Below are 20,949 nucleotides of genomic sequence, written 5' to 3'. Positions count from 1 at the left end.
CGAATGTACTGAACAAACAGTTAGCTCTGCATGCTGACACTATTTTCACCCTCTAAGGACCTCTAGTTATAAATATTCGGGTCCTCATGCATTCTAATAATGCTGTACTCAGATCAAACTGTGTCCCATGTGTAACCTTTAATCAAAAGTTTGGTACAGTATTTTAGAATTAACAGTTAAATCACATATTTACAGTATCTTACATACACTCTCAGACAAAAAATGTACAAAAGTTGTCACTGGGACGGTACCTTTTAAAAAGGTCCTAATATGTACCATTTTGATACAGATATCTACCTTTGAGATACCAGTATGTACCTCTAAGGTACCAATGTGTACCTTTGAGGTACCTATATGCACCTTTGAGGTACAAAAGTGTACTTTTTTAAAAGGTACCACCCTGAGGGTGTAGGCAAATGGTACACCTACAGTAAATAGTGTATCCTCTAAAAGTAATCTTACACCCCCTGAAAAAAACACGATAATCCTAATTGTATCCCTGTGTTTAATTAACAGTGTGTGGGTTCAATAATGCACCTAGCATTTGCATAACCAGTGCCTCTATCCCACTGCTAATTTAACAAGAAAACCATGCAGTCTGTAAGGTTGCAAAAAGTGAACTAAACCATCTGCCACTCGTTGCAAAAATGCAACTTATACCAGCTCACACTGAGACAATGTGGCTCTGCCATTAGGCAGGTCGAGATGCTTAGATGCTTTAAACACATGTATGTTTTGAGTGCACAATGTTTTACTTTCTTACTTATAGTTCTTTCTGCATATTAAGTTGACAAATTTAATTGAAAACAAAAATGCACACAGTGTCTTTTCTCTTGTAAACATGTCTGCCTCTTCACCATGTTTACTTCCTGTCTAACCTTTATCTCAAACACCTCTATAAAGTGAGAGATGACATGACATCTTTGACAACACCATGACAGTGCCAAGTAAACAGTCAACCCAAGCACATCTGTCAGACCTTTTCTATGACAGCCATATCCACCGCAGAGCACATCTGCTGCCTTGCAATGACTTACACGACTGTCCACTCGAACACTTCTGTCTGCACCTCAGTGAGCGAAACATCAGCACCATGGACAGCAGCCAGCTTCAAGCCTCTTATAAACTCTATTACAAACAGGCTGCATGTGAATGAAGCTTTAACGGTATATTATTTGAATTAAAGGTAAATTAAACTTTATAAGCTGAAAGTAACTTTGTATAGAACTTAATATATTGCATCCCCAAGACGAAACACTGTTGTCACTTTGTTTTAAGTCACTTTGGATAACTTTGCATCTGCTAAATGCTTACATGTAAATGTACTTTAAATTGTCTAACACTAAACGTTTTCATCGGACGCACGTGATACACGTCTGGATCCGAACTTTACTTCCGGTTTCGTTTTTTAATGGTCTGACTAGTTGCTAAACTGATATCTTGAACAAATGCCTCCTCGAAAATAACAAATATTTTGGTTTCCTATGTAATCTATGTGTTGTTTTTTTGCTTGTTATATAAATAAACTACGTTTAAAGAACTTTGTTGTTGTTTATTCTCACCGGAAGTTACGTGCGGACCGCGACAGCCGCTTGTTCATGTTTGTTACTGCTGAAACGGTCTATAGAAAATGACAAGACATGAGGTATCTATCCGTCTATCTGTTTATGTACCTGTAGTACAACACTGCAAAAGTCACAGATTCGAATCCCATTTTGATAGAAATACACTCTGAATGCATCTATCTATCTATCTAACAATACTTTGTGTCTGCTTTTTCCTCAAAGTTCATGTAGTGAATGTGCTACATCACAAACTTTACTCAAGTTTGAGCATTAAATAACTCATTATCACTTCATCTCTGTACTCACAGTTGAACACTTTGAACAATTTTCATTTTAAAACACATCATCTTCCTATTGGTCTGCAGCATGAGTATCAACAACGCATGTGTCTCTTATCATGCAGGAGCAAAAACAAACACCACAGTCGGCTAATAAATAACTGACCCATTTCACTTAATGCAGTAGGCCTGCGACTTATGCTTCTGCTAATAAAAACAACACCAAAACATTCAACAAGAGGTCAAAATAATAATCTTAGGGGCTTATGCACTTACCCAACACGAAGTACGGAAGCTCTGTGTTTTCCAAATCGTCTACTACAACGATCTCTCCGGGAAAATCATTCCTGACGGAGAAGAGCAGCTTTGGCTCGGAGGCCGACGGGCTGTGCATGATGCTCAGGTCATTTTCCCGCAAAAACGGCAAAGCAGACACCGTCACGCTTTTCATTTTGCACTCCATGTCTTGAGACTGATCTTCTTCGCCGTTCAGGCATCGCACCGCGGCGGGATTGAGGACGACGATGCACAAAACGCCGACAAAGAAACGGGAGTGCGGCGGTAGCATCTTGCCGGAGACTGTAAGCGGCTCCGCGTTTCCAGGCTGCGGCAGTCGGTGAGTGGCGCGCCGGGAGCTGGAGGCTGAGGAGCGGGGAAAACAGACTGATCTCCGGTCCTGCTGTCTGGGTTAAATAAGCGATAAACGAAGATTTAAAGGTTTAGATGTGCTCCATCCGTATGCTAAACGTTGCTGGTGTCATCATAACACGACTCAGCTTGGTGATGACAGCGAGAGAGAGGCGGAACAGCGCAGCATCCGAGCCCGTTATTGGACTTCTCATCGAGCCATTAAAAACGATTTTTCTTGTTGCAGTGGGCACGCGTCGGCTCATGTCACATATAATGCTACAATAGTATTTTTTTTTTCAGCTTCATCCATTGATACTTTCATATTTGATAGATTATTTATACATGTTTAACCCATGATTAAGACGCCGACTTCTTCTTAATAATAACAATAATAATAATTAAAATCATGTACACTGCCGTGTCACTTCACTGAAAAGTTTTTCTTATCTTTAAAATATTTTTATCTGCATACTCAAATGTTTGAAATCACAAAAATATCACAGTCCCAATATATTTATTTATTTTTATTACTAAATAAAAGTAAAAAAATCCGTTTTCAATATGGACCAAATATTGAAGAAAAAAAACAGTTTAGCTACTATTATACAAAAAAGTATGTAAAGTAAAAAAAAATAAGTAAAGTGATTAAACTTTTGGTAGTGTTTACTCTTAAAAAGAAAGTTTTCTTAAAGGTTCTTTGTCAGGTATGAAACTTAAAAAAAAGAACTCAAATGCAAAATGCAAATCCCTCTAAGTGTGTCTGACATGTTTTCTGTAAATTATTATTTTTTTAATTATCAGACTCATAATGGATTTGCCAACAAATCAGTATTTCTGAATGGCCTGAGGCTGGGAATAATGGTATTTGAGGCAAAAGTATTTGATGAATGTATAAAACGTGGCAAGAGCATTCTGTCAATATCATTATCTCATTTTGACGGGGATTATGTTTAGCAGCTTTTGCATCTGACCTCTATTCTCAATTCTTTAAAAAAACATATTGCATTTCTGTAAAGAACCTTTATTTTTTTCAAGATTTTACTTTGGATTATATTTATGGTGTAAACCTAGTAAACACCAGCAATGTATCCAAATCAGCTGAAATAAATGCAGTAGACTCTTGTGTTGATGATCTTGAAATTCACAGTCCACTTAGAAATAAAGAGCAGAATTTTGAAGACTTGAGGCCAAAGACATCTTTTGAAGCAAACTGCAGCTGCACGCTCTGGGAAAAAAAAGTATGAAAAAAAGAGGAAAGAAAGAAAGCAGTGCAGTCTGCCCCAAAGAATGATCTCCCTGTGTAATCTTGAGCTTACTCCAGCACTGAAGCAAGGCTTTAGCAAAGTGTGAAGCACTTTTCTGATGAAAGGGCACAATACTCATTTCAGCTTTGACCTGCTCAATAATTGAACTTTGAGGGCGGTGGAGAGAAAGAGGGGCTTCGGCACAGTTGAGGTCCCGTCGTTGTGATATCCTTCTTTCTTTTAGGGTTCTTTTTTAAGGCTCACTAAGCTATTACTGTCTGTGGTTTACACATATCCAAAGGAAAAGGGCACAGTGAACTCTGAAAACAGACAGCATTATAGGCTATTCTTCCCAAAATTTACTTTGTGACCCTCTCTGTGAAATCCAGGCTAAAGTCTCAAAGTTTGATTTCAATCTTTGACAAGGCTATAGCCTCTCTGTTTGTTCACAAAGTCTAAAAATGGCTGGGTTATTTTTGACCCATAATTGCGTAAATATTGCACACCGCTGGGTTAAAACTGACCCAAGGCTGGGTTGTTTTAATCCAACTGGTGGGTTATTATACATCATGGTTGCAGAAGAACAACACAACATTGGGTCGTTTTTAACCCAGCATGTGTTCTTTCTAATATTTACCCATTATGGGTCAAAAATAACCCAGCCATTTTAGAGTGCATTTAGCTTTAGCTGTAAAAATGGATGAATAATTTCTGCATGTTTTAAGGAATCACACCAGAAGGCACAAATTCTTAATTTCATGTATCCCCTTAAAATCAATGCCAGGAGGCAAATGTGTACACAGATGCTACCTTTAAAAAAAACATAATGAAAATCTGTCCGAATTTACTTAAAAATATACTAGGTAGATTCCCAGTAAGCAATAGATGTCATTTTACCATCTAGGTTAACTAGACCCGATAAAGAGGTAGTAGTAACCCACTTAGCCAAAACAACCTTGAATTTGGTTACATGTTGTTTTTGCCAAACAATAACTAAGATGTACTGTCTGATATTCCTTTATGTAAGCAAAGTCAACCATGGTTACAATGTGTTTGGTTTTATTATGTTTTTTCCCTTTTTTTTTTGGAATATATATATATATATACAACCTCAAATCAGAAAAAGTTGGGACACTGTAGAAATTTTGAGTAAAAAAAGAATGGAATAATTTACTAATCTCAAATAAACTTATATTTTATTCACAATAGAATATAAATAACATATCAGATGTTGAAAGTGAGACATTTTGAAATGTCATGCCAAATATTGGCTCATTATGGATTTCATGAGAGCTACACATTCCAAAAAAAGTTGGGACAGGTAGCAATTGTGGTATTGCACCTATTTGGCTCCCCCTACTGGCTTAACTTGCAATCTCATTACTGATTGGCTGACTTTGCTGCCACTCAAAAAATGTAGCCAATTATTTTAAAGTGGAGAGGCAGTTAGATGCCTGTGATGTCATAAGCATCAGTTTTTCAGATTGGGCCGTTTTCTGGCTGACATTTCTAAAAGAGGAATTTCTATGAGACTGAGATGTTTAGCATGTCTAGCACTTTTTGTATGTTCGTGAATGCGGGTAGACTACCATTATTCAACAAAGACAAGGTAAAAATGGTTTTTCATTCTCTGTCCTCTTTGAAATGACTTGTAAATCTGAGTAAATATTTTTTTACAGTGTAATTATTCTTGTATTGCTCGAAAAAATGTGTAATAAGAATGTGATCTCACATGAAAACAGACCTAATTTACATTTTGGCGACTTTGTATAAATTTGAATGATGTGAAACATGCAACTGTATAAGCGTGTATGAAACCCCGCCCCAACAGAGCATGCAGAAACATAATAATGAAATTTTACAAATAAATTTAAATTAGTCAGCTAACATAAGTTCGTATTGAACAGACAGCTTCAAAGCATATTTCTTGCAAATCTTTTGACAACATTCTTTTTATAATATTATAGTTGTTTTTGTGTTGTGTGTGATATGGTTTATAATAATAATAAAATCATGCAAAAAATTGCTATGAGAGAATGCAAAACCAGACAGGCTATTACTTTATGAGAAAAAAGGGTAAAAATGATAAAGTGATCTACCTTCACAGATTGAAGCTGCGTTGTGACACTGACAATTTGTTATGCCAGTTTCTGTGTTATGTATTTGTTTGCATCTGCAGCAACGTTAGCCCTCGCAATACCCATGACAACTCTGTTTCATGCAAATCTGTTGTCAGATTTAGAAAAGAAAAGAATATTCCCATATGTTATCTGTAAGGCTTACTGCACGCTGTACTTGACATGACAAATTATTTCCATGCAGCTATCACTCAGAGATTTGCACCCGTAGTATATCCAGCATATTGTTTGATAAAATGCCCTTGCATTTTAAATAGTGTGAAGGAGGGTTTAGACATAAGCTTCTTTTCTACTCAATACTATGAATACAGTACAATGTCCTCTTTGCAGAGCAGGTCCACGGTTATGCAAAATCATTTAAAGTGTCAAATACAAGCTTTTATAAACACACATTCGGCACGCAAACATGCCCTTACAATTTTCTTTACAAAGTTCACAATGTTGCGCTTGTCATTCTCCAATTATTGCTTTTAAATGTCTCCCATTGAGTCTGAAATGGCACACAAATGATCTTCAAACAGTATGTTGCACATTTTATTTAATAAGAAGACAAACGAGTATTTAAAAAAGCTTACTGAAAGAATATGCACAAGCACTGCAGGGCAAATAAAAAATTTGTTGAAAAGATTTAAGATTTATGAATCTCTAAATACTCCCTATAATTATAATACACATCTCTTTTGGAAATGAGAATATTGGTATAGGTATAAGCATTAAAAAGCTTAATGTGTGCTTACTGACTCCTTGTACTATGATATTTCTTACACTGTAGTGCACGTTTTACAGCACACTTCTGCTCAAACATGGTCTATTAAAAAAACACCATACGTTGTAATATGGGTAATTTATTTACTGGCAGGTGTCCTTCCAGCCATGTGTAAGCAGTAATATGGGCCAGATGTTTGACGAAATGAGAGTCTTACTTTCTCTCAAGTACAAGGTGTTACCTCTTAACCAATTAGCTGGAGAGAAAGATGAAGCACTGCGTGTGATTCTGCTGATACAGCGCACACACACACACAAAAAAAAAAAACTACGAAGATAGAAGTGTTGCACAAGTCAAGGAGCGAAGATTTGAAAAGTGCCAGATGTGAGCGGCTGTAAGTTTTGGAGTTTTGAAAGATTTCGTGTCTGTCATCGCATTTGTCTTAATTTACAAGTTTGTGACTTTGTCAACAACCAAATCTATAATAGGTTTGTGACTTTTGTCAATTTTCACATCAGTGCTGAGACTGTAAACTTTGCAAGTGCACATTTATTGCAGTAAGCTACTTAGTTGAGATCCACACAAGCTCTTGATTATGGTAACTTTTTATTTCCATACAGTACAAACACCCATCCAAAAAGCAAAAAATTAAGGCTAGGTAAATTAAAGATACCAAATTGACACTTCCCCAACCTGTGAATGGATTAACCAGTTTCTGCCATTAATATGTAGCCATAGATGCTGGAATAGTGTGAAGAATAAAGAAAAAATGGGTTAGATAGTCAAATAAATGGTCCCAAGCTGGGACAGTTCCCTTAATGTCTTAATATTTGATAATTATTGACAGATCTTTATATTTGGTACCAATATTTACCTTTGAGGTACCAATATGTGTTTTTCTGAGGTACTAATCTGACCTCTTTGGGTGCAAAGGTCTACTTTAGGGTAATGCTCACGATGATAGCTAAGGATTTTTTTTATTTCTGAGTGCAGACAGCATTTCTTAGTACACGATGTAACTACAGAAGTCAAGTTTTAAATAGAAAAAATATAAAAACTCTTTGGTTATTTTTAGCCTGATGCTAATGGTCCAATCAGACTCAATGGATTATGCTAAGCTATGCTAAAAGTGGTAGCGCCAGACCCGGAGATCAGATGAATGGATTCCACAACGGTAAAAATCAAATGTTTAACTAGGGGAGCTGGAAAATTAGCATAAAAAAGTGGAATGTCCCTTTAATACACATCACTTAAACTCTTAAACAGAAGAAATTTAATCAGACGAGTTCTGACATGAGATAGAAAGAGAGAGACAGACATCAGGAGAACTTGTCCAGATTGGCTGTAAACGTCTGCCAGGTTCCTCTCAAGAGATCGTGCCCTCTGAGTGTTTTTCACACGCCATGTCATAAGACAAATAGCGGTGAGAACTATCAACCCCCTTGCCCCTGAAGAAGAATCACCCTTGTTGTCCGGTTCTCCAGTCCAGCCATCCTCCAAACAGAGACTGGGCAATGATCTGACTGACAAACACTGCCATGCATTGACCTTCTTCTCAAGGCAATGATTACTCCCTTGAGCGTGCAGCAGCTGGCGAGGTAATGTATTGTTGGCACGTAAAAGTGATGCTGCAAGAAGCAGGAAGGGATCAGGAGACTCACGTACCCTAGAGTTTGACCATCTGTGGTCTATTGCTGGTCATTAAGGTTTCTAATTTGGGACAAGTTGGGAATAAAGCAGACTGGGGATGAAAATATCATTACCTGACTCTGGGTAAAGGTGTCCTCCCATATTTACATATTTATACACCTTAATTGTCTTTGCTTCGCTGCCATGACATTGAAGCAGGGAAAACAAGAACATTCTATTCCAGGTATTTCATTTGCAAGTAACTCAGCATCATTAACTTGACAATATAACCTCATGCACAGATACAGTCCATTACACTTCAAATAGAAGAGGATTAACACATAGATTATTATTAAAACCTTTTGTTTTGAATGTTAAGTGCTGCTAATGATCTCTTTATTAGCGCTTTGTTCGAAATTACCACACAAGCCTAGCGTCTCAAATGCCTTTCTGCAGTAAAACACATGCAAACAACTTTTTATTAACATGCCATCATTTTATCTTCGTATACGCAACTCAAACTGTTGAAGCAAATAATCAAAATGTGGGTTAATACCATCCAAGATGGATGACGTGTCTCTATAAATGTCTATTGTATAAAAACGACTCAATCACAAACACACAAATCAAATCATCACACCCATTTTTAATAGCATCTAATAACTAACTCAAAGGGCCAATATTATGCACATTTTTACAAGATGTAATATAAGTCTCAAGTGTGTCTAGAATATATCTGTGAGGTTTCAGCTTAAATTGTTCATGCAGCTCAACTGGTAAAACATTGCATTAGAACCCATAGGATTATGAGTTTGAAACACACATATTGATAAAATGTATAGCTTCAATGAAATGTAAGTCGCTTTTGATAAAAGCGCCTGCCAAATGCATAAATGTCAATGTAAAATACCCAACTGAACATTTGTTATAGTATGTCTAAGGCCTTGTCCACACGGACACCGGTATTTTTATAACTGTGACTTCTTTTACGCAGTTCGGCCGTTCATCCACACGGAAACGCAGGATGGTGTCACTGAAACCAAAAATTTTGGAAAACCCCTACCAGGGTGAGTATTTTAAGAGACCCCGGTTGCGGTGTTAACATGTAGACGTGACGTAACTTTTGTTAGGCTTCTGATTGGCCAAGGTGGCTTTACGATTTGAGTTATATCACCACCTGTTGGTGTAGCATGCTCTTGACAGCACGTGATCACGTGTTTTTTGCATGTTCATGTAGGCGGAGATTTCTTTTAAACCGAGCATGTGTGGAGGGGATTTTTTTAAACCACAGGAGGAAACTCGGGGTATAAAATGCCCATGTCCGTTTGTACTACGCCTAAAATGCCCCTTTTTGGGTGGGAGCAAAAAGTCCTGTTTTTATTTGTGTACCTTTAAATGCAAATGAGCTACTGCTTTTGGTTAAAAATAGATCTGATTCCTGTTAATACAGTCTGGGCAATCTGATCTCACAAATTTCCGTTTCATTGTCACAGATCTCCGCATTTTTCCGTGTCTGTATCACAGACTTTCTTTTCCGTGTTAGTTTCACATATTGGTTACTCAATTGTTTTTGCTAGTTTAAACCATTGTTGCTTGGGTTTGGAGTTAGATCTGGGGTTTGGGTTTGGATGTCACTTTAACTATTGGTTTATACTATCATTTTTCCAGATTTTTAAACAATTGTCACCTGACGTTAGAGTTGGGTTTGGGTTAGGATGTCATTTTATGTAACAGAAAGTTGTTCTTACCCCAAACCCAAGCAACAATGTTAAGAAAATAGGAAAAACAATCGAGTAACCAATACATGAAACTGACACGGAAAAGAAAGTGCGGAGATCCGTAACAACGGAAATTTGTGACATCAGGGCTCGAATTGATTTTGCCAAGTGGTTGATGTCCTCAGGGCAACATATTGTGTTGACCCAAAGACAACATTTTTCTAAATGAAACCTAAACCCACCCCAACCCTAAAATCAGAGAGACATGATAAGTAAAACACAATGGTCTAGAAACAGCTAATCCTGGTTGTTAGCTTAAACTTAAAACAAACTGTAAACTTATTTCTGAAATCTGATTGGTTGAGGACATCAACCACTTTGAAAATTCAGGAGAGACTTAGATCAGGCTGGTCTTGGACAATAGTATCTTTAGCCGCTTTAGTGCTACAACATGCTAAAAAACACATTTAGAAAAGCTTTTGGGTAAAGTTAACCAGTCAGTCAGTGGTTCTAAGCAGGGCTTTGTCAGTCTGACATCACATTAACAAGAGAATCAAAACAGCATATCTAACAAGACAACTGCTCTGGTTTAATAGGTATTAAAAAAAAGTGGGTGGATTTTCTCATTGTATTGTGGTTGTGTTTACACACTGCAAAATAAATTTATGTTCAAACATTGTACAAGTAGATTTTGCATAATATATGGCTCTTTAATCCAAACCTTTTAGAAAAACAAACACTTAAAAGTACATACACATGAGAAATAGCAAAACCAGGAACGATCTTTAAGTGTACTGTAAGTTAATTTTTAAGTCTGGCGTCCCATTTGTTTACATGGACAGTGCAGGGTTTATGACCTATACTGCAGCCAGACACCAGGGGACGATCAAAATTTTTTGGTTGCATTTTCAGGACTTGTGTGGCACTTCTAGTTAATAGTGTAAATCTTTTCTAGAATGAAACAATAGGTTTGTACTGAAGTAATATTTATGAATATTTTTAGCTTATTTAGCAGTAAAAATAACGCATATTAGTGTTACATTCAGACATGGCAACCTTATCAGTTCTTGCATGTCTTCTGACAAAAAAATTACATGGCAACAACCAATCGAGCATGCAAACCCAACGATATATATATACAACCCCAAATCAGAAAAAGTTGGGACATAGTAGAAATTGTGAGTAAAAAAGGAATGGAATAATTTACAAATCTCATAAACTTATATTTTATTCACAGTAGAATATAGATAACATATCAAATGTTGAAAGTAAAATATTTTGAAATGTCATGCCAAATATTGGCTCATTTTGGATTTCATGAGAGCTACACATTCCAAAAAAAGTAAGATAAGATAAGAGATAAGCAATAAGAGGCCAGAAAAGTTAAATGTAGATAAAAGGAACAGCTGGAGGAGGACCAATGTTTAGGAATAGGAATGTTGTCCTATTCTTGTCTAATACAGACTTCTAGTTGCTCAACTGTCTTAGGTTTTCTTTGTCGCATCTTCCGCTTTATGATGCACCAAATCTTTTCTTTGTCTGAAAGATCTGGACTGCAGGCTGGCCATTTCAGTACTCAGATCCTTCTTCTATGCAGTCTTGATGTTGTAATTGATGCACTATGTGGTCTGGCATTGTCATGTTGGAAAATGCAAGGTCTTCCCTGAAAGAGACGACATCTGAATGGGATCATATGTATCTAGAACTTGGATAAACCTTTCAGCATTGATGGTGCCTTTCCAGATGTGTAAGCTGCCCATGCCACACGCACTCATGCAACCCCAAACCATCAGAGATGCAGGCTTCTGAAATGAGTGCTAATAACAACTTGGGTTGTCATTGTCCTCTTTAGTCCGGATGAAATGGCGTCCCAGTTTTCTAAAAAGAACTTTAAATTTTGATTCGTTGGACCACAGAACAGTTTTCCACTTTACCAAAGTCCATTTTAAATGAGCGTTGCCCAGGGAAAACGCCTGTGCTTCTGGATCATGTTTAGATATGGCTTCTTTTTTGACCTACAGAGTTTTAGCTGGCAACAGCGAATGACACGGTGGATTGTGTTCACTGACAATGTTTTCTGGAAGTATTCCTGAGCCCATGTTATGATTTCCATTACAGTAGCATTCCTGTATGTGATGCAGTGCTGTCTTAGGGCCCGAAGATCACGGGCATCCAGTATGGTTTTCCAGCCTTGACCCTTACACACAGAGATTGTTCCAGATTCTCTGAATCTTTGAATGATATTATGCGCTGTAGATAATGATAACTTCAATCTCTTTGCATTTTTTCTCTGAGAAACTCAGAAAACTATTTTTTTGCCGCAGCATTGGGGGAATTGGTGATTCTCTGCCCATCTTGACCTCTGAGAGACACTGCCACTCTGAGAGGCTCTTTTTATACCCAATCATGTTGCCAATTGACCTAATAAGTTGCAAATTGGTCTTTCAACTGTTCCTTATATGTACATTAAAATTTTCTGGCCTCTTATTGCTACCTGTCCCAACTTTTTTTGGAATGTGTAGCTCTCATGAAATCCAAAATGAGCCAACATTTGGCATGACATTTCAAAATATCTTACTTTCAACATTTGATATGTTATCTATATTCTACTGTGAATAAAATATAAGTTTATGAGATTTGTAAATTATTCCATTCCTTTTTTACTCACAATTTCTACTGTGTCCCAACTTTTTCTGTTTTGGGGTTGTATATATATATATATATATATATATATATATATATATATATATATATATATATATATATAAATTACGAATTAAAATTTTTGGACGAATTGTTCTTTAAAAATAGTGTCATTGCTTTTACCTTTGCTGCCTTTTCTTTAAAGTCTAAACTGTGCAAATGCGTAAGCGTGTTAAGGTTTAAAAAGCAAATAGAAATGCAATGCTTGCAGCACAAACGGAAGACCAAGATTATTTTTATCAAGCCCAGGCAGAGGAGACAAATGAAATGCAGGAACCGTTTCAGTTAGAAATTCTCTCATTTTGGGATGTACTGTTCTTCACAGTTAAAAATCATAGTTTAAATAATGACTTTCTTTTTTGTTACTTTTGTCACACATAATGTAACGAATTACATATAATGTCTTATACCAGCATGTGAGTTATATATATATATATATATATATATATATATATATATATATATATTTGGGCATTCAATAAGTTTATCGTGGCATTCAATAAGATAATTGTTATCGTAAATGTCAAAGTGGGATGCATGAACGATTTGTTATTTATTTTCCTTCAATTCCCAAGATATCTGGGACTTACAGTACAAGACTAAGCTCACAAGATCTGACTTTGGGCTTTATTGTATAAAGAACAAGATACATCTCCCTAAGAAACTGGAGACTTTGTCAGTATGAATTCAGTTTGCCAGGAGTCACAACAAATTTGTTGCAGACAAATTTGGCTAAGGCACTGGGAGAAAGCATTTTCGCTTTCATTAGCCACCCTGTCCCTCCAGGGCTCAGCGACTAGTCTTTCCTTTTCTCCCTAGAACGCTCTCTCTCTCTCTCTCTCTCCACATTGCTCCCTGCTGAGCTTAGCCAATCAGAGCAGAGGGGGCGTGGCTACTGGTCTCAGTTGGACAGGGCTTGTTGAAAAGAAAGAGATGCTTTCGTGCAAGACTTGGAGTAGCTCTCCTCCGTGCGAGGCTTACTGTTCTGGGTCTTGGGTGATGACTACAGCACGGACAGATCGAGTCTAGCTCTACAAGCAATCTGGCACGCACAAACAAACAGATGCACAAGAACAGACATTGGATGCCACGAATGAACCATGGCAGGTGCAGTTTCTTTTCTTGGATGAAGCTGGATAATGCATACGAGTTGAAAGAAGAATGGATTTATCATCTGCTTGAATTTATCCTTCTTAAATATTGATCAGGAGGATTGATCAGAATTCACCTCTGACTGTGTTATTAGGCTTGCCAGCTGGGAGTTTTCTCCTAAAAAAAAACTGGCTTTGAAAGTTTATCTGTTTCTTTGCCTTGAACTGATCAAAAAGAAAACAACAACAACAACAACAACAACAACATTTGAGAGTCAATGTTTACATGTGTGAAGAACTCCAGAAGAAAGGATTGACAGTACAGTGCCTGGATTACCCTTCTGACTGCTTAGTGAACCTTACTGAAAGCACAGCGGAGGACGTCAAGGTATGTCAGGGGACTGCATTCTTCTACTTTAAAGAATCAAAGATCCGGACCGGTGTTACAAGCTGATCGGATACAAGCACCGAAGGGACAGGAGAGGAACCACCCTTCACAGTCAGGGTGAGTATAATCTTTTACAGTTCACTGAATGAAGGCAGAATCTATAATGTGCTGTATTGCTTCACTAAGCTCAACTTGATATACATGCTGTGTGCCGAGTCTCATCTGTGACTGTGTTGGGTACACATTGGTATTCCTTTCATCCAATTATGGAATTTTGCAGCATCCATTATCAAAGCTCCGATGTAATGTGACATTACCATAAGCAGCAGAGGTATCAGTTTTGGATCCTATGAAGATATTCAATACGAATGGAGGTAGTTAGTTGCCCTACTTTAGATGTTAATTTCTTCACCAGTGCACATCATTTTTATGTTATACCGAGTTTATTTTTGGAATGTTCTTTTATCCTGCATTCTCCATATGATGATAAGCTATAAATGTCGCCGTCTTGGCTCGTTTTATTGTGACAAATTCAGTTGTCCACTGCCTCCATCTCATTAAGTTGGATTTAATTTCATCCAACAATGCTCTCCAGAACTAAATCTAGAGCTCGCCCCACGAGTTTCCATCTCCTTGCGCAATGCCAACAACCCCAAGGGATTGTTCTGCTCTCGAAACGCAGACGTCCTCTTTAGCTCCCATTCCAAACTTTTCCTCACTATGAAGCTTTTGAAAATAAGCACAGAAAAATATGAACAGCAGTGAAGAGTTGAAATAAAATCGCCCCTTGGCTATTGTGACTCCTCACAGGACATATTGGATATCTGCCTGGACACTGCGAGGAATCCAGGAAAAATTATTCTTACCTCCTATCGCCTGATTTTTCACTTTTCTAATGCAGTGCAGTATGGTGGAAAAGGCAAACCGTGAATCATACAAAGTTCATATAAACAGTACACTTATCCGACTCTGGAAATGACACACCAGACACATGCTGACATTTTTCACTGTTGTAGGAGTATTTAATGCTCCTTTTCTGTCAAAATACAAAGCAGCTTTCTTGATAATCTCTTGCAGAAATACTTAAGCTGAACGTGGTCTTCATGCCCCCCCCCCCTTCAATCTATTCCTCTGTCTCACTGTCCCTCCTTATTTTTGTTGGATTAACAGGAGGATGCAATATGAGTCATTCTGGAAAGCTGGTCCCTGTTGTGATTTGGCTTGGGCATCACAACAAACACACCGGGACATCTTTGTGTGGGCAGAATAGCATTTAATCCATGTATTCAGCTGTGCCAGGACCTAATATTAAGGCATTTACCATCTCACCATAACAAACAATCAGAAAACATCAGGCAGACAGCAGTTTTGCAGTGCTTGACTTTAGTAAAGTCATTTTTCTCCTTTTTGCCTATAGAGGGAGCAGTGCACAACTTTACAGCAACACACGAGAAAAAAATCCTTCACCAGCCCTTTTATGAAACATGCAGAGCTGTTATGCCATAGCTATTGCATAAAAGAAACAAATAGCCCGGCTTTCGAGAAGAGATGACCAAACGGTTATCCGTTTACAGTATTGATCCCATTATTTGAGAGTTTCACAGAGGTCTATCAATTCAATTTGACATCCAAACAAGATTGATTTCAACTAACACGGTTAAAGAAGATTTAGCCCCTCGACGGTTGAGATGATGCTGAATAGTTTTGCGTCTGTGATGTGCAGGCCTAAGCAAACCAATGTCATCTCTCCTCCCTACTGTATGTTTGGTCGCTTAGGAAGCTCACAGAGGAATATAAAGTGTTAAAGTGGAAATAGACTGGCAAATACAATTTTAAGTCCTAGAGGTGACAATGCTAATGTGTGTATGTGTGGCAGTAGTTTTCTTTATGAAGTTATAAAAGAAATATTGATCCGCCTAAGCAATATTCACTGTCTCGAAGGAAAAGAAATGCAAAGTGGATTCCAAATACATCCTGTCTGTACGCCGAAATAGAAAAATACAATAATGGTTTGAGGCTGTGTTGCTAAGCAAAAATATAGGTATACGTAGAGAGGAAGGTACATAAAGGTCTAAGTAATACTGAAATCAAGCCCCTTGCTATGTGCATGTGCCAACTTTATAATTGTCTTTTTAGGCCTTTGGCAAACACATTTTTGCTTATAACGTTTGGTCATTTTATTAGAGAAATGCAAAGTGTTATGAAAATAAGCAGATGGTTAGCTGAAGGCATTAAGTTGGACAACAAACAGAAAATACTGATGGACATTGCAGATCATCTAATGTATGTGTGCTAGATATGGGAACTATTCAAAGTGGAATTTCATACACGTGCGTGACAAAAATGTATTTCAGTGTTTGGTTCATCACTTCTCTTGCCATCAGCTTTGAAAGTATAATTTCCTGCCTCATTAGCATGCATAATTAAATGCAACACTCAAAATAACCAAGAAACGCCCTAATAACCTCTGTAATCGCAACTCCTTCAAATTTACTGCTGTGTGATGCCAATCTAAGTTCAAAAGGCAAATCTGTAGGAGGGAATTTTGTTGCATATCCAAGATCAAACTCATAATATGTTTTAAAACATTTGAAATCCTTTGTGTTTAATGCTTTTTAATGTTTTAAAACCTATACTATATTATACTATGGCAAATTAATATGTGATTTTTTTATGTTTGTTCTGCATTCCTGATTATTAATACTGAAATAAAAGTTTAATTTTAAACTAATATCTTATAACTGTAACTTTAATAATATCTGTCATTCCATTTTAAGATATTTTAAAGACATTGGGAACCCATTTTTTTTGTCCAAAGTGACTTCATCTTGGGAAGGCAATAATCACGAGAAGTGCCATAAAAACAAACTTTAGTCACAACTTTCAGATAGCTAGTACCCAGAATGATTAGGAAAAGAGAGACATAGTCAAACAATTCTTGGTAAAAATTTACTTGAAGGGGTGTTTATAAGACTGGCATGACACCTTTATAATCATGACATGACACATATTATGAACATGAAGGAGATTTTATGCAAAACATGACATTGTTTGAAATGTATTTGTTATGACAAATTGACATAAACCAATACATCATAACTTGTCATAAGTCTTAAACATGACATAGCAAAATAATAATCAAACTTAAGAAGCTACCTAACTTTATTTATTATGACTCAACTTGTATACTTAAATTTTCTGATTTCTTTGTATGAATTCAATATTTGGCTTGATGGCTACATCTGGTGGGAATTTTGTGTCAATAGCCCACTTAGAAATCCCCTTACTGATAAAAATGCTGATGTGTCAAATTTTTGCAGCTTATAGCTTATATGTATATATATATATTCACAAAAAATTTGACACATCAGCGTATTTCATATATAAAGTAGAGGTGCTGGGTACACAAAAATATACACTGGTGGGTCAAAAGGGGATTTTTATTTAGTCTATTGTTTTAATCCAATGTCTGGGCTTGTCCCTTTTTGACCCAGCGCTGGGTTGAAAATAACCCAGTGTTATTTTCTGAGTGCATGGCACATGAATAACGTGACTTTATTACTTTTGTTACTGGATCCCTAATTATGAATAGAGGTAAATTTAAAAGGCAAGCTTTTCAATAAGTCTTATTAGTTTCCAGGATGACTAAATTAAGTCTTTCATGTTGATTATCATATGGTGTACTAAGTCCCTCATTAGATAAGCTTCAGTAGTTTTCAATTTAATTTTAAAAGGGAATCCCCAGTCTACCCCTTTAAAGGAAGGGACATTTAATTTAAATGAATTGGGTAATTCCCTGCCCAGACCAACTCAAGGCACTAGGATAAAAGGGCATATATTTGCAGATATCTTTTGGAAATATGAAGCCGTGGGCTGTTTTGATAATAAAGAGTTCTGGTTTATCTCCTGTAACCCACAGCTATAATAGTTAAGACGCAGAATAGTTTTATGCAGTGGTGCCATAGGAGAAAACCATTTTTAATTCAGTCAAAGGAACTTTTTAGAATAATTTCTTTCTTAGTCCGTGGAAGAGAAAAGTTCTGTAGATGTTTAAGGTTCTTTGAATTGCACTGTAATGTTAAGATTAGATCTTTACAATTCTCCATTATATAAGTAATGTAAACACTTTAGTGTTTAGATTTCCACAAGTTTGGATTGGCCAATTTGATCGGCCAGTAAGTTTTTCACAGGCCATCCTGTTATGTGAAATACACAGCCACAATCCCAAGTTAATGGTCAATTTCACCGTGACGCGAGGCGTCAAAATGGAAATACTCCCTGCCAGATGGTCAAGCGAGCAAGTGGAAAATGATTTATTTTGACAAAGAGTCAAAGATCAAAGACTAAGCGGGATGCATCAATTTCCGACAGCACACGATCACAGGAGGAGTCTCCACCAATCAACCCAAACAGCGGGGCATCTTCTTTAACTTTTAATTGGTTGCTGTGCATCGTCCGGCTTTCACAGACCTCAAGCTGGAGGGCATTACACAGGGTCACCTATCGCACTGCCTTTGCACTTCTCGCTGCTGGTTCACGTATGGACAAGCATACGATTCCCTTGCACTCCAACAATGTTGGGATGTTTCAACCCATGGTTGGGCAAAATATATAGACAAAACCAAATGCTTGTTTAAATAAAGTAAACTTAACACAACCATGATCAAAATCCAACATTTTGGATGAGCATTTTTTTGTGCGCACCTAGTGATGCCAAGTTAAGCAATGCTCATGATTTTTCATTTTTATTGATTAGATTTGAATCCATTTTTGTATCTAAACTGACTTGAAGTGCTTTTAAGCAATGCATTTTATCAGTATGTGTGAAATCGAAAGCTGGAAACACAATGCTCTACACTATTAAAAAAAGGTCCTAATATGTACCATTTAGGTACAGGGATGTTTTTTTGAGGAACCATTGTGTACAATATAGGTACCAGTATGTACTTAAGGTACTGTACAAAGGTGACTTTTTAAAAATGGTATCCCCTCCTCCCAGTGACAGATTGTGTATATATTTCCAAATAATATATAATATGAAAACTTGCTATTTTAAGAGTAGCAGAAATGTATGCATCTTCAAGACTATGGCCAAATGTAGTCTTATTCACTATTTCCCTTCCAACAGATAACTATTAATATTTACTTACTATTTTTATCCCATACAACAGAAACATTGCAGTCAGATGCTTTAAAGTTAAATATAGGTCAAGACATTGGCTGCCACTGTACTTTGACCCCACAAAAATCCATTATTACTGAGAGAAAAGAGTCAAACCTGGCTGGCTGTGCCTTGGTAGGGGAAGACAGAAAAGAAGAGATGGCAAAACCATTGTATCACACTCCAAAAAGCTGTCATTGTCCGTGCCCAAATCCACTGTTCTCTGCGAGGTAAGATGGATGGTTATGGTTGTGGCCAACCCTACTGGCATTTCACTCCGTCCCCCTCTGACCTTTCCTTCCAGCAATGTGATGCACATAACCTATCGATCAATTCCTGACCACTGTCTCTCCGAGGACAAGTACTGTACAAGTGTGCTATTTATGTTCAGTCAAACCTGATATATGGGGAGCCATGGTAGATTTATGGGCAGCCTTGTTTATTTTATAAATATTTGGCGCTATGTAAATATATGAGACTTGAAATATGTTGCTTAGCAGTGAAGTTTTTGTGAAGCGTGATGTCAAACTGTCAGTCAATCACTTCCAATAGTCATTCTTTGTAAGTCCCATTATGAAATTAAAAGAAAGTATATAAGTATCATATAAGGTTTTATAAAAGTACACAATTGAACAATTTGTACAGACATACAAATACATGTATTCAAAGTATGAAAAGGTCAAAACTTCTTAAGTACCATAATGAAAAATGAATTTACTTAAATGTATTTAAAATTAGTTTATTATATACTACACATACATTAACAGTTTATGTACTAAATGAAAATACACCATAATTGTACTTAAAAATTAAATAAGTTTATTATAAGTATTACATAAATGCATGTCCATCACTCTAATTTAGATGCAATTGTAATGTCATCCAAATACATTCGAAGTGCACATTAAATGTTCTGTTCTGTATACTGCAAAAATGAAATGAATAGTTTAACTTTAGCACAACAAAGTATACTTAACAAAACTTAAGTTGGACCCCAGCACTACTTTCAGACAGCTAAATTGCATTAAGTTGTTCCAATTTCGCAGACTTGAAGTATACCAACACTGTAAAAAAATGCAGCATTTTTGTCAATTCAACATATATTTTTATGTTACTTAAACTTAACATCTTAAGTTAAACATTTTCAACTTTTTATTATATTTAATATAACTTATTAACACATGCAGGTCAAAACCTAAAATATGAGGCTGAATTGACTTGCAAAACTTAGTTATACTAAAGAACGCACAAATAAATTGTGTTGTATACTATTTTTTTTCACTGTAAGGTATTATGAGGGATGCACTTTGCATGTACCATATAGACGGTTTCAGCAGTAACAACATAAACAAGCGGCTTTCGTGGTCCTCACGTAACTTCCGGTAAAGTCCGCTAAGAATAAATAACAACAAAGTACTTTAAACATAGTTTATTTATATAACAAGCAAAATAACCGACACATAGATTACATAGGAAACCAAAACATTTGTGTGTTTTTTTTGACGAGGTAGTTCAAGAGTTCAGTTTAGCAACTAGTCAGACCATTAAAAAACTGAAACCGGAAGTAAAGTTCGGACTAGACGCGTCTTGCGTCCGATGAAACGGTCTATAAAACTTATCTATAAAATAAGTAACCAAGCTCACTCATTTCAAACCTCAGAATTCAAAAACATGTTATAATATAATTACTTATACTAT

General features: G+C 36.6%; 2 protein-coding genes across 5 annotated transcripts in view; one reads left to right on the top strand and one right to left on the bottom strand.

Annotated features, from left to right (window-relative positions):
• Positions 1 to 2,825, bottom strand: part of astn1 (astrotactin 1) — a 354,343-nt gene extending 351,518 nt beyond the window's left edge. For 2 of the 4 annotated variants that reach the window (XM_065276608.2, XM_065276609.2), the window contains exon 1: positions 2,120 to 2,824. In XM_065276608.2, the coding sequence (XP_065132680.1) occupies positions 2,120 to 2,411 (292 nt within the window). In that variant the 5' untranslated portion in view covers positions 2,412 to 2,824. Of the gene's footprint in view, positions 1 to 2,119 lie in introns of all 4 variants that reach the window. The other 2 variants (XM_065276610.2, XM_065276611.2) reach the window with 2 other exon arrangements.
• Positions 2,826 to 13,559: 10,734 nt separating this feature from the next.
• brinp2 (bone morphogenetic protein/retinoic acid inducible neural-specific 2) overlaps positions 13,560 to 20,949 on the top strand; it is a 118,427-nt gene continuing 111,037 nt past the window's right edge. Inside the window, exon 1 of the mRNA XM_065276607.1 lies at positions 13,560 to 14,207. The gene's annotated coding sequence lies outside the window, so the exon portion shown is untranslated. The remainder of the gene's footprint in view (positions 14,208 to 20,949) is intronic.

Source organism: Paramisgurnus dabryanus, chromosome 6 (genome assembly GCF_030506205.2).
Source record: "Paramisgurnus dabryanus chromosome 6, PD_genome_1.1, whole genome shotgun sequence".
In the NCBI taxonomy this organism is placed as follows: domain Eukaryota; kingdom Metazoa; phylum Chordata; class Actinopteri; order Cypriniformes; family Cobitidae; genus Paramisgurnus; species Paramisgurnus dabryanus.
The sequence above is the reverse complement of the archived record's forward strand: the minus strand, read 5'-3'. Positions and strand labels throughout refer to the sequence as shown.